Source organism: Silene latifolia, chromosome 3 (genome assembly GCF_048544455.1).
Source record: "Silene latifolia isolate original U9 population chromosome 3, ASM4854445v1, whole genome shotgun sequence".
Classification (NCBI taxonomy): domain Eukaryota; kingdom Viridiplantae; phylum Streptophyta; class Magnoliopsida; order Caryophyllales; family Caryophyllaceae; genus Silene; species Silene latifolia.
Genome location: NC_133528.1, coordinates 15,913,260 through 15,928,064, shown reverse-complemented (window position 1 = coordinate 15,928,064; position 14,805 = coordinate 15,913,260). Strand labels below are relative to the sequence as shown.

Genomic DNA, 14,805 nt, shown 5'->3' with positions numbered 1-14,805 from the left:
TAATAATTATATCAATATAATTATTGTATATGATGAATATGATTAAAATAATAATTTTAAATATATTTTACTTTTTTAAAAAATATTTTTTAAATTAAAAAAATATTTTAAAAAAGGCGTTAAAAATTATTTATTGACCCGTATTCCGACCCTAACCCGACCGTGACCCGTATGACCCGACCCGGGACCCGGCCTGGAACCCGACCCGCCCGACCTGTATGACAGGTCTACCGAGAAGTGTCGATGTCCGACACGGTGTTAGACACGAGACGGCTAATTAGGAGAAGTGTCCGTGCTACCTAGCTCGTAAGTGCATTATTGCAATATTGCACACCTAATACAATCACGTAGAGACGTAGAGTCAAGATCAAAGAAGGTGAAAATTACAATAATTGGACAAGGAGAATAATACTGCGAAAATATTTTGTTGTTTAGTACACAAAATGACAATATTATTCAATGATGAGTTGCATAGCCGCCATGAAACGAGGGAGGCTGCGAAATACCCACTAGTCACTCCATCCCGGTTATTTGATTGATTTTGATTCTGGCACAAAATAAAGAAAAGTAGAGGATGAAGGATCCAACTTATTAGATACAAGTAGACTAAATTAAGGATGAAGGATCCAAGTGTCTATTAAAATCATTCTTATACTATAAAGACGAACAATTGACTGAAACACATCCTAAAATAAAATAAACAAACAAATGAACGGAACCGAGGATACTAGTAGTGTAGATTATTCATAGCTGGACTCGAAAGAGATGAATGGGCCCACTTCGTAACCTCGTAGCCCATATAAAAAGCCCACTTTACGAAGACTTCCATGCACAAATACATTACCACTGGTGTTACTAGGTACGTTTTATTACTTTGATTTGATTTGATTATATTTTGCTTCATTGTAATAATAATAATAATAATAATAATAATAATAATAATCTAATTTATAGGAAAAGACTTGTGTAACTCATAATAGGAAGAGTGTGAGAGTACTAGTGGTATTAACGAGTCAAGCCCACTAAGGCTACGTTTGTGCTTGCCCTTATGCTCGTGAAGCAAAAGTCAAGCTCGAATTGATTTTGAGTTTGTTTGCGCTTTAAAAAATTGAGCTCAATATCAAACTCAGTGAGTTTGACCCCGAGCTCGAGTCGAATTCGAGCTAAACTCGACTCTATATGTAATTATTACAATTTCGTTTCTCACTTTGATATTTTTCAAAAACTTGGGATTCGAAGGTTATGTATAAAAACATTGGATGAAAACAAAGATAAAGTTATGATAAATATTTTTATAAATAAGACGTAAGATATATTATCTAATCATACAAGTATAATTTGAACCGCTCGTGAGCCTTTTGAGCCGAGCCAACGTTAAAACTCGCCTTAACTCATTAAGTTCTCAAGTTGTGCCCAAACTCGAGTCAGCTCAGGCCAAGTTTTGACCGAGCCGAACTCTAACTTCTCGACAACTATCTCGTCTCGTTATCGCTCCTAAATCACATTATTGTACAATGCTTGTGAATATTCAGCTGATTATGCACAATGCTAATCCAATTTTGTAACAGGTAAATACTGAGAATGAAGTCTTGGCTAGTCGTCATAATAACATGGACAATCCTTCAATCATCGGTTTTGTTAGCAAATGCAATCGCATTGGATCTCGTAACTCCCACAGAAGCTAAATACTCAACTTTTCTCACTAGTATTCGAAACAACGTGAAGGATCCGAGTCTAAACTACGGTGCCACGGGTATACCAGTCATAGGAGCACCCACAAGCACATATCTTAGGATCGATCTCACAATTTCTGCGGGGACGGTCTTTCTTCGCCTTAAACGTAGCGACTTGTATGTGGTTGCGCTATTGGCTAAAATCAATAAAAATGTATTTCGGGCATATTACTTTGATGGCCAAATTACTTCGGCTCAATTAGACAAACTTTTCACAGAGACAAAGGGTGCAAAAAACCAGCAAAAGATAACAGAGTACGCCGAAAATTATGCCTCACTTGAAAAAGCAGCCAAAACAACTAGAAAACAAGCTGGGTTAGGGATCGGCAAGCTTGTTACTTACCTTACTGCAGTAAATGGGAAGGCGCGTAGCGTGCCAGCAGAAGCTAAGTTTATGATGGTTGCTATTCAAATGGTATCTGAGGCAGCGCGATTTAAGTACATCGAGCAGAAGGTACTTGATAATTTTCCGAATGGGTTTACTCCTGACGATAATGTTTTCATATTGGAGAGGAATTGGAATAGGGTTTCGGAAGCAATTAAAGCTTCTGATAAGGGAGTGTTTCCGACACCTCTAAAATTGGAAAATCCGGACGAAGGGACCACTTGGACGGTGACCGATGCCACGGAGCTACACGTGGGACTCCTGAAGTATCTGGGAAAAGCTCTGTTCGTGCCGTCTTCTGAGAAGAATTATGCTCAAGTTTGATGAATGCTCCTTGTGTGATTTGCGTATTTACCTGTTGTATATATTTTATAGCCAAATCCTAGCTTCGCCACTGTTGTCACGCGTTGTCTTCTGAGAGTAATAAAGAGTCTTATCATGTTAATTAGGGTTGGAAACCAACATGGATCATGATTGATGAAGTATTTGTGATGATGTAATGATGATTTAATGTGAAGGAGGAAGAAGATGATTAACAAAATTGTATACTTATGATTGAGAGAGAGAATTGATCTTTGTATTATGAAATCGTGTGTTTACAATATGTGAGATACAATGCCTTATATAGTGCTTGTCAACCGACTTAGGGTATGACAGCTGTAACAAACTCTAACAGAAAACTAACTACCTTCTCAACTCTAGTTTAACTAACTTCCTAACTAACACTGATAGTATCAATCTCCAACAATTAGTCTATCATCCATTAACAATACTCTATCTAGCTAATTTTAATTAACACTTAAATCATCAATTCGATCAGAATAATAGCGCCTCTTCACATTCCGCGTATGCCTTATCCAGTTATCTTGTCGGTACATTCCAATACCGTCAATATACTCCAATAAACTTCGTAAAATAATATCCAGTAAGATAGTTTCATACTTACAATTACTTTTCTCTTTTAATATAGGAGAATTAATATTAGAGTTTTTAAATCATTGATAGTTTAAAATTTGCAAAAGATCAATGCTCTAGTGGTCCGTTATATGGAACTACAGATACTTGATTATCGGCTAACTAAAATCTTTCATGTTAGATAAAATTGATTATCTTCAAATCTTAATTGCAAGATTCGAAGATCGCTCATGAAAGATTGTATTATGAAACAACATATATATGATAGAAGATGTGCAGAAATGAAGCAAATTAATTTCCGAGTTATTCGTCTTATGGAGAATTTATTTTTTCCGCTTTTTTTAAATTTGTATCTCATAAAATTTAATATATTATGTACAGACTACATGTTATAACTCAAATTAATAAAAAGATTTATTCGCTTAAAAAAAGAAACAAAAAGAATCAATTATTTAGCTTATTTTAGAACTTGATGTACAACCATACAAGTAGACCTGGCAAAACGGGTCAACGGTCGGGTTCGGGTCAGGTCAATTCGGGTCGGGTCAATTCTGGTTTCTCATTGATTTCGGGTTAACTCGGATCGGGACGGGTCATTTCGGGTTTTAGGTCTGTTTCGGGTTTGTTGTCGGTTCAGTTCCGGGTCAAGCGGGTCGGGTCATTTTCGGGTCAATGAATAATAGAGAAATTGCCATTTCAAATCTTTTCGGTTTTCATTACATAAAAGTTCCTCCATACGGTAGTAATAAAAGTTCCTCCATACGGTAGTATCAGAAACCACCATGCAGTGCACTGTTGCATGGTTTTGCAGCCACTTGACGTAAATGAGAATTGTTATACTTACTCTTACATTTTTCGATTAATGATAGGATCATATCATTGTCTTGACTTCTTGTTGACTTCATCTTGATCATGTTAAGCCGTCTTTAAGAGTCCATTTGATTGCTTCAATCACTAAGCATTTGTCATCGTTACAACATTTGATTAAGGCTAAGGGATTTCTTGTCATAACTTCATCTTGATCATTCTTGAACCTTCTTTGGAAATTCATTGAGTGCTTCAAATGCTAAACATTATAACTAAGAAGCAAACAATTAAATAACAGTGAAACTTGGCATCATCAACCAAGTGTGTTCTAACAATGCCGTTCAACTCATTTTGGACTAATCACGACTCACCTCAAATAAATTTTTTTGTTCTAACGAAGCGCGCATTTAGTTGCATTCAATAGAGAGGAGCGAAAATTCGAACCTAATTAAGACCTATTGTCCATAATAACACTGACCGATAAAATCCAAAATTAAGCACAACTCATCTTAACTTCATCTTATTCGGTCAAGAAACGAAATATTTAACCTTATCTCAACATAAGAGCATCTGCAATAGTTCTCTTTAAGGACCTGCTTGCAATTTTTTCAAAATAGTAAGCATGTAGCTTACCATTGAAGATGAAAAATTGAGATGCAGCTTACAAGCATGGTAGCTCTATCAAGTTACATGTTTGCTTTAATAAAAAAATAAAGGATAAATTCTCATTAGGTAAAAGTAAGAATGTAGGACCCGTACAAGCTACAAGATATTGTAGTTCGCCATTAGAACAGTACGTAGTTAAAAAGCAGGGTAGCTTAAAAAATTATTGTGGCAAACGAAACTACTCGGTACTTCGTATTTGTGATGAAAATAACCTGGCCAATCTAAGTACTTTGGCATATTTCTTGGCTACTAGTGGAAGGGTTTGGGTTTCGAGACAAAGAAAGATCAAGGCAGCGTCAGTGATTCGATTCCTTTGGTAAAGACTATCGCTTACTAATCTAAATCAAGATCAAAGAATGCGAGAAGTACACTAATTAACTAACTAGAGTTAGTACAATAATGCAAAAAAAATTATTGTTTAATAATAAATGATTAAATATGTTTAACGAGTAGCATATAGGCACATTGACATTAGCCCGAGGGATGCGGGAACACGCATGTTAGGTGTTAATTTTATTCATTTTTGGATGAGAAAAACATGAATTGGCAAACTCTTTGGAATCTCTTTGCTCTTATAAAAAGACCTCTAAATGTAAGACTTTCATTCACATATTAAACATCTTCTCCTCTTCAAGAGTATCACTTCAACCTACAACCGGATTTAATTACTAGGTACGCGTGTATTTTCTTCATTTCATTTATTTGTTTATCTTTTTTATTCTTTTTAAGGAATATTTCAAGTTTTTATTTAAAGGTAAACAAATGAAACTTAATTAATGAAAATTTTGTATTCATTTCGTTAGATATAGTCTAGGAATAACTCGTCGAAACCCATGGTATCTATTGCGTTATTATTGGTGACACCTATTTTCAAGTCAAGTACTCTCTCATTTACGAAAGTCTCTCACGCGTGACGTGACGTTATCATTACCTTATTAGATATCAATATTTTATCGTATATTTTTTAATTTCTGCTCAAACTTATGACGTCTAAAAGTAGTTTTCCAACAGGTAAAAATACAAAGATGAAGGATGGGCTAATCGTGACAGTAACATGGACCATCCTGCTGTCATGGGCTTTGATAGCGAATGCAATCCCATTGGATCTCGCTAATCCAACCGAAGCTAAATACTCGACTTTTCTCACCGCGATTCGAAACGATGTGAAGGATCCAAAGCTCAACTACGGTGGTACTGGAATACCCGTAATAGGTGCACCCACTGCCACATTTCTTAGGATCGATCTCACAGTTGCGACAGGAACAGTCTCACTTGGTCTAAAACGTAGCGACTTGTACGGGGTCGCATATCTTGCTAAGAACGATAGAAATGTATTTCGGGCATATTACTTTGATGGCCAAATTACTTCGGCTCAATTAGACAAACTATTCCCAGAGGCCAAGGGTACCGCAAATCAGCAAAAGATAACCGAGTATGACGAAAGTTATGCAGCACTAGAAAAGGCGGCTAAAATGACTAGACAACAAGCTGGGTTAGGGATTGCCAAACTTGTTACTTACCTTGGAGCGGTTAACGGGAAGGCGCGTAACGTACAAGCTGAAGCTAAGTTAATAATGGTTGGCGTTCAAATGGTGTCTGAGGCGGCGCGATCTGGGTACATCCAACAGGCGGTTCTTGATAATTTTCCAAGTGGGTTTCGCCCTGATGATAATGTTATTATATTGGAGAGGAATTGGAGAAGGATTTCAGAAGCGATAAAAGCTTCTAATAAGGGAGTGTTTACGCCACCCATTGTCTTAGGGACTCCGGATTTAACCACCACTTGGACTGTGAGCAATGCCGCGGAGCTCAACATGGGACTCCTCAAGTATCTCGGAAATGCTCTATTAGAGTCGTCTTCTGAGGAATATTATGCTGAATTTTGATCAATGTTTGTGATTTCTGTTTCTGTTACCTTTAATTACATTACCTCTAACAAAAAATAAAAGTATTGGACAAATAATTGGGACCGAAACAATGCTGCATCTTTTTTGATTCACAAATTCTCGTGTAATACATTTTTACACGATTTTATTGTAAAATCAAATGACATTTTACTTGTAATCCTATTAAATACACAAAACTTCCCATTGCTATGTTTGTTTGCAATAAAGGTATGTTAGATACCACCATTGTCAGACTCATCAATCTCCATATGCAAATGTGAAGATTTGATGTTTTGTATGGTTCAGAATCACTCTATTTCTTCTTTTCTTAATCTTCGTGTCCAAAATAATGTAATAGATAATTATTGATCGAGATAAAGCTAAGGGATTATATATTGTCGTAACTCGTAAGTGCATTATTGGAATAATACAATCACGTAGAGTCAAGATCAAAGAAGGTGAAAATTACAATAATTAGACAAGGAGAGTAATACAATAAATGCGAAAATATTTTGTTGTTTAGTACACAAAATGACAATATTATTCAATGATGAGTTGCATAGCCGCCATGGCACGAGGGAGGCTGCGAAATACTCACTAGTCACTCTATCCCGGTCATTTGTTTGATGCACAAAATAAAGAAAAAAAGGAAGATATCAATTATTAGATACGAGTTAACGAGTATACTAAATTAAGAGTGGAGGATCCAATTGCCTATCAAAATCATTCTTATACTATAAAGGCGAATAATTGACTAAACACACCCTAAAATAGAATAGACAAACAAATGAACGGGACCGAGGGTACTAGTGGTGTAGATTATTCATAGCTGGACTCGAAAGAGATGAATGGTCCCACTTTGTAACCTCGTAGCCCATATAAAAAGCCCACTTTTAGAAGACTTCCATGCACAAATACATTACCACTGGTGTTACTAGGTACGTTTTATTACTTTGATTTGATTATATTTTGCTTCATTGTAATAATAATAATAATAATAATAATAATAATAATAATAATAATAATAATAGGAAAAGCCTTGTGTAACTCATGATAGGAAGAGTGTGAGAGTACTAGTGGTGATAACGAGTCGAGCCCAGTAAGGCTAAGTTTGTGCTCGTGAAGCAAAAGTCAAGCTCGAATTGATTTTGAGAATTGATTTTGAGTTTGTTTGCGCTTTAAAAAATTGAGCTCAATATCTAACTCAGTGAGTTTAACCCCGAGCTCGAGTAGAATTCGAGCTAAACTCAAGTCTATATGTAATTGTTTCATTTCGTTTCTCACTTTGATATTTTTCAAAAACTTGGGATTTGAAGGTTATATATAAAAACATTGGATAATGAAAACAAAGATAAAGTTATGATAAATATTTTTATAAATAAGACGTAAGATATTATCAAATCATACAAGTATAATTTAAACAGCTCGCGAGTCTTTTGAGCCGAGCTAACGTTAAAACTGGCCTTGACTCATTAAGTTCTCAAGTTGTGCCCAAACTCGAGTCAGCTCAGGCCAAGTTTTGACCGAGCCGAACTCTAACTTCTCGACAACTATCTCGTCTCGTTATCGCTCCTAAATCACATTATTGTACAATGCTTGTGAATATTCAGCTGATTATGCACAATGCTAATCCAATTTTGTAACAGGTAAATACTGAGAATGAAGTCTTGGCTAGTCGTCATAATAACATGGACAATCCTTCAATCATCGGCTTTGTTAGCAAATGCAATCGCATTGGATCTCGTAAGTCCCACAGAAGCTAAATACTCGACATTTCTCACTAGTATTCGAAACAACGTGAAGGATCCGAGTCTAAACTACGGTGCCACGGGTATTCCTGTAATAGGAGCACCCACAAGCACATATCTTAGGATCGATCTCACAGTTTCTGCAGGAACGGTCTCTCTTGGCCTTAAACGTAGCGATTTGTATGTCGTTGCTCTACTGGCTAAGAACGATAAAAATGTATTTCGGGCATATTACTTTGATGGCCAAATTACTTCGGCTCAATTAGACAAACTTTTCACAGAGGCAAAGGGTGCAAAAAATCAGCAAAAGATAACAGAGTACGCCGAAAATTACGCATCACTTGAAAAAGCAGCCAAAACAACTAGAAAACAAGCTGGGTTAGGGATCGGCAAGCTTGTTACTTACCTTACAGCAGTAAATGGGAAGGTGATAATATGATAACAATTATGAGTAGGTTAAGTTTGTGTTGCCCTTCTCATTAATCATGTGAGTAATATTTATACATCATAAGACGGGACAAAGCCCAATATAATATGAGGCCTAATTCCGGCCCTAATACCCCCCCTCAAACTGGAGCATGGAGATCGAGAATGCCCAGTTTGCGGAGAAGAAAATCAAATTGAGAAGAAGCTAAAGCTTTGGTAAAAATGTCAGCAAGTTGCAAATGAGTAGCAACATGAGATGGCAGAATCAAGCCATCCGAGATAGCGTCACGAATAAAGTGACAGTCCACCTCAATATGTTTGGTCCTCTCGTGAAAGACTGGATTTTGGGCAAGATGAAGCGCGGAGTTACTGTCGGAATAAAGGTGTAAAGGCCGCGGAATAGTAATCCCAAGACTAGAAAATAAACCAACTAGCCACTTTAACTCACAAAGAACAGATGTCATCGACCTGTACTCGGCTTCAGCTGAAGAAAGAGACACAGTGGGTTGTTTTTTAGTCTTCCAAGAAATGGGCGAATCACCAATAAAGACAATCCATCCAGAGACAGAACGACGAGTCAATGGACAACCGGCATAATCCGAATCACACCACCCAGAAATAGTAAGAGTGCTATCGGACCGGAGCAAAATACCTTGACCCGGTTTACCTTTAAGGTACCGGACCACGCGGAGAGCGGCATCCATATGCTCTTTACGTGGCTGATGTAAGAATTGCGATAAAATATGTACCGCGTAAGAAAGATCGGGACGAGTGACCGCAAGATAAACCAATCGACCCACAAGACGCCTATAAGGCTCGAAGTCATCAAGGAGAGCACCTGTAGCCAAGCCGAGCTGATGGTTTTGCTCAAGTGGAGTAGCCACGGGTTTAGCACCCAATAACCCAGTCTCGGAAATTATATCAAGAGCGTATTTACGCTGACAAAGGTAAATGCCCTCGGAGTTACGCGCCACTTCTATGCCCAAAAAATATTTCAAAGTACCAAGATCCTTCATATGAAAACAAGTGCCCAGATAATCTTTGAAAGAGGCAATAGCAGCAGAATTATTCCCAGCAATAACGAGGTCATCCACATAAACGAGAACATGTAGACATACCTCATTTTTAGAATAGCTGAATAGTGAATAGTCGGAATAGGACTGAAGAAAGCCATAGTCCCGTAAAGCAGCACCCAATTTGGCAAACCAACAACGCGGTGCCTGACGGAGACCATATAAAGACTTACGTAAGCGACACACCTTACCTTCCTTACCTTTGCTGAATCCCGGAGGTAACTTCATATAGACCTCTTCAGATAAATCCCCGTGCAAGAAAGCATTATGCACATCCATCTGGTGAAGTTCCCAGTTTTTAATAGCAGCAACAGCAAGCAAAGTACGGACGGTCACCATCTTGACAACAGGTGCAAAGGTTTCTCCATAATCAATACCTGCAACCTGATGATTACCATAAATAACCAATCTTGCTTTAAAACGCTCAACACTCCCATCGGATTTGTACTTTATCTTGTAAACCCAACGGCAACCAAGAGCCTTCTTATCGGAGGGAAGGTCAGTGAGCTCCCAAGTGCCATTATTTTCTAGAGCCGTGATCTCGTCTTGCATAGCCTTACACCAATTTGGGTCCGTTAGAGCTACACGAAAATTAGGCGGTTCAACGCCCGTTGTTATCGCTGCAAGGAACTGACGATGACGGGATGAAAATCTATTACAATTAAGATAATTAGTAATGGCATAAGGAGTACCTGAGGATGGAGATCGCGGTGAGTCGGGAGGCGTGAGGGCAGGCGCGGTGGTAGTGTCAACAACATAATCATTAAGATGAGGAGGAGGACGTTTAGTCCGTTTACCACGACCAAGAGCGTCAGATGTGGCGGTGGGAACACGTTCCTGATCAAGTGCACTAGGGGTCTCGGCATCACCCCTACCCGTATCAGCCGTACCATCAGTACCCGTAGCACCCAAACTATCAGTGCCCGCAGTAGGGGTATCCACACCAATAGAAACAGAGGGCTCGGCATGCTCACTCTGTGAGGTCCCTGATCTATCAGTCATAGAGGAGCTAGAAATGGGTTCGTCCTCGGAAAACGTGACGGAAGGCCCCAAATCACTATCAGCCAAAGGGCTGGTATCATTATGAATATACGGAAAATTGGTTTCATAAAAACGGACATCCCTAGAGACAAAAAAATCCCCGGTAGCAATATCATAGACCTTCCACCCTTTCTTGTTTTGTGGATATCCCACAAAAATACATTTGCGACTCCGTTTAGCGAACTTATTACCCCGAGCATGTTGATTGTGTACAAAGCATAAGCAACCAAAAACTCGCAAATTAAGATATGACGGGACAACACCAAACAAAATTTCATAAGGTGTCTTATTTTTAAGAAGTAGAGAGGGGGTCCGATTAATTAAATATGCAGATGTCAAGACACATTCTCCCCAAAAAGAGATCGGTAGATGACCTTGAAACATAAGAGCACGAGCGACATTTAAAATAGGTCGATGCTTGCGCTCGACACGGCCGTTTTGCTGAGGGGTGCCAACACAAGATGTTCGAAATAAAATACCATTGTTAAAAAAATAACCCTCCATAGGCCGAAATTCAGTCCCATTATCCGATTGGACCACTTTAACACGTTTGGAAAACTGATTCTCAACCATTGCCAAGAAGCTCATGAACATATTTGTTACCTCAGTTTTATCGACTAACAAATACACCCATACCGCTCGAGAGCAATCATCAACGATGGTTAAAAAATATTTTGCGCCACAAGACGAAGGAACACTATAAGGGCCCCATAAATCACAGTGTATCAAATCAAAAATAGCAGAAGCCTTATTATCATTCAAATTGAAACTGTTCCGACTTTGTTTTGCTAGATGACAAACGTCACAGACATGTTCAAAATTGTGAGAAAAATTACGAACACAAGGAATTAGTCCTACAATTTTATTTGACGGATGTCCAAGCCGTCTATGCCATAATTCAAACGTATCATCAGCGCTCACCCGATGTACCACCGGTCTTGCCACCGCACGAAGATAGTATAGCCCGTCCCGCAACTCACCGACTCCAATCCTCGTCGTCAAAGAATGGTCCTGAATGTGACAAGAATGATTAGTAAAACTCACGACACACGCAGTAGCATCAACTAATTGGGACACGGATAAGAGATTACACGTGAGAGTGGGAACAAATAAAACATCACTAATAATTAAAGATGGAGTTAAAGTAACTGTCCCAGCAAGCCTAGCTAGAACCGACTGCCCATTAGGAAGAGTAATAGGGCGAGGTGATATCTCATAAGACTCACTTAGCCACCGAACATCACCTGTGACATGATGGGATGCTCCCGTATCAATAATCCAGTCGGAAGACATACCACTAAGACGGTCCTGAGAAGAGATACTGGGATCGGAGGTAAGAGCATTTACACGAACTGGTTGTTTGGCAGCAGCAATACGAGCAGTACGAGCACGCATCTCTTCCAAAGTTCGCGGACGGTCAGGTCCCCACCAGTCCGGAAATTTCTGGGATTTTATAAAACAATCTTGTACGTCATGACCTGGGGCACTACAATACGAGCAAGTCAGTTTCCGACGCGCTTGCCGCTCTTGCTCACGGAGAGCACGCCAATCCGGTGTGGAGGAGGAGCCAGAGTCCCTACGAACAGCGAAGGCCATAACTTCCGACGTATCAGCAGTAGCTGTAGAATCGCCAGCCCGTAATCGCTCCTCCTGAAGCACGACTTGGTAGGCACGATTAAGGGACGGAAGTGGATCAAGAGCTAACTGATTAGAGCGAATGGATGCATAAAGAGAAGCATCCAGTCCCATAAAAAATTTATGGAGGCGCTCCGAGTCTTGGCGTGCAAGAGCCTCTTTCGCAATACCACAGGTGCAGTGCCCACATTTACAAGCGAGAAGCGGTTCATGTGTAGCAATCGCATCCCACAAAGCTTTCAGATTCCCGTAATAAGTCGTCACTGTCATGCCTTTCGTCTGCTTGCAATCGTTAAGTTGAGCCTTTAGCGTCTGAATTTTAGTGCCGTCAACGACCGAGAACCGTTCTGCTAATTCATGCCATAATAATGACGCATCTTCAGAATACGAAATACTGTCGCGGATTGATGGATCAACCGAGTGCATAATCCATTGCACCACTGTGCAATGAACCACCTCCCACTGATCAAGAAGGAATTTATCAGTTGGCTTAGTAATAGTACCGTCACAAAAACCGAATTTGCGTCTCGATTTAAGAGACATACGCATAGAGCGACGCCATTCTTCATAATTGTCGCTTCGGAGTTTGATATGGGTAATGGTCTGCCCTGGTCCTTCTTGGTTAGCGAGAGAAAACGGAGATAGGGGATCAATCTTAGGATCGGAAGAGGAAGCGGAAGTGATAATGGATTGATCCTGTGTCATCGTGAAAAAAGAGACAGGAGGCGGAAGTTTAGGTTAAGCGTGGATTGGAAACGATCCCTGATACCATGATAATATGATAACAATTATGAGTAGGTTAAGTTTGTGTTGCCCTTCTCATTAATCATGTGAGTAATATTTATACATCATAAGACGGGACAAAGCCCAATATAATATGAGGCCTAATTCCGGCCCTAATAGAAGGCGCGTAGCGTACCAGCAGAAGCTAAGTTTATGATGGTTGCTATTCAAATGGTATCTGAGGCAGCGCGATAAAAGTATATCGAGCAGAAGGTACTTGATAATTTTCCGAATGGGTTTACTCCTGATGATAATGTTTTCATATTGGAGAGGAATTGGAATAGGGTTTCGGAAGCAATTAAAGCTTCCGATAAGGGAGTGTTTCCGGCACCTCTAAAATTGGAAAATCCGGACGAAGGGACCACTTGGACGGTGACCGATGCCACGGAGCTACACGTGGGACTCCTGAAGTATCTCGGAAAAGCTCTGTTCGTGCCGTCTTCTGAGAAGAATTATGCTCAAGTTTGATGAATGCTCCTTGTGAGATTTGCGTATTTACCTGTTGTATATATTTTATCGCCAAATCGTAGCTTCGCCACTGTTGTCATGCGTTGTCTTCTGAGAGTAATAAAGAGTCTTATCATGTTAATTAGTCTATCATCCATTAACAATACTCTATCTAGCTAATTTTAATTCACACTTAAATCATCAATTCGATCAGAATAATAGCGCCCCTTCATATTCCGCGTATGCCTTATCCAGTTATACTGTCGGTACATTCCAATACCGTCAATATACTCCAATAAACTTCTTAAGCTAATATCTAGTAAGATAATTTCATACTTACAATTATTTTTCTCTTTCAATATAAGAGAATTAATATTAGAGTTTTTAAATCATTGATAGTTTAAAATTTGCAAAAAATCAATGCTCTAGTGGTTCGTTATATGGAACTACAGATACTCTGTGAATATCGGCGAACTAAAATCTTTCATGTTAGATAAAATTGATTATCTTCAAATCTTAATTGCAAAATTCGAAGATCCCTCATGAAAGGTTGTATTATGAAACAACATATACTCCCCCCGTCCCGATCATTTGTTGTCCTTTGATTTTGGCACAAAGACCAATGAAATGGGAGGTAGCCAATTACTAAATGACAAGTGGAATAAATTGAGTGTGAATGATCAAATTACTCATCAAATTCATTCTTAAAATAGAAAGGACAACAATTGACTGAGACACCCCAAAATAGAAAAGGATAACAAATGACCGGGACAGAGGGAATATATGATAGAAGATGTGCAGAAATGAAGCAAATTAATTTCTGAGTTATTTGTATTATGGAGAATTTATTTTTTCCGCTTTTTTTAAATTTGTATCTCATAAAATTTAACATATTATGTACAGACTACATGTTATAACTTAAATTAATAAAAAATTTCTTCGCTTAAAAAAAAAACAAAAAGAATCAATTATTTAGCTTATCTTAGAACTTGATGTACAAGTGTATAACAATAATAAATTCTACTCTTCTGCCCGGTCAATAGTTACACTTTTCTGTTTAAGGTGTACCAGTTAGTAATTTATATTTTTCGTTTTTAATAAAAAAACCAATCCATGTGGGTAAGGACCGTTATATTTCCTTCTCATTTCAAGTTGCTTTTAATTTTTATCCTACTTATTAAAAGAACAACCACAGAGCTGATGTGTCAGCCTGTGGTTGAAAGTCAACTTTTCAAACAACAGTTACTTTTACTCAATTTA

General features: G+C 38.6%; 2 protein-coding genes and 1 pseudogene across 3 annotated transcripts; all 3 read left to right on the top strand.

Moving 5' to 3' along the window:
- Positions 1-826: 826 nt before the first annotated feature.
- On the top strand, positions 827-2,551 carry LOC141645956 (ribosome-inactivating protein saporin-7-like). The gene is made up of 2 exons (XM_074454095.1): positions 827-859; positions 1,569-2,551. The coding sequence occupies exon 2, from the start codon at positions 1,582-1,584 to the stop codon at positions 2,440-2,442; it is 861 nt and encodes a 286-aa protein (XP_074310196.1). The 5' UTR covers positions 827-859; positions 1,569-1,581; the 3' UTR covers positions 2,443-2,551.
- Positions 2,552-5,097: 2,546 nt separating this feature from the next.
- LOC141645955 (ribosome-inactivating protein saporin-4-like) lies at positions 5,098-6,481 on the top strand. Of its 2 annotated transcripts, none has more exons than XM_074454093.1 (2): positions 5,098-5,178; positions 5,518-6,481. In XM_074454093.1, the coding sequence occupies exon 2, from the start codon at positions 5,532-5,534 to the stop codon at positions 6,390-6,392; it is 861 nt and encodes a 286-aa protein (XP_074310194.1). In that variant the 5' UTR covers positions 5,098-5,178; positions 5,518-5,531; the 3' UTR covers positions 6,393-6,481. The 2 variants fall into 2 exon arrangements, with proteins under 2 accessions (XP_074310194.1, XP_074310195.1); XM_074454094.1 differs by having other exon boundaries at positions 5,111-5,178; positions 5,507-6,481.
- A 783-nt stretch (positions 6,482-7,264) lies between these two features.
- LOC141645954 (ribosome-inactivating protein saporin-4-like) lies at positions 7,265-13,687 on the top strand (annotated as a pseudogene).
- The last annotated feature ends 1,118 nt before the right edge of the window (positions 13,688-14,805 follow it).

Coding starts and splice junctions, on each gene's coding strand:
- LOC141645956 (XM_074454095.1), top strand. CDS start 1,582: ATGAAGTCTTGGCTAGTCGTCATAATAACATGGACAATCCTTCAATCA.
- LOC141645955 (XM_074454093.1), top strand. CDS start 5,532: ATGAAGGATGGGCTAATCGTGACAGTAACATGGACCATCCTGCTGTCA.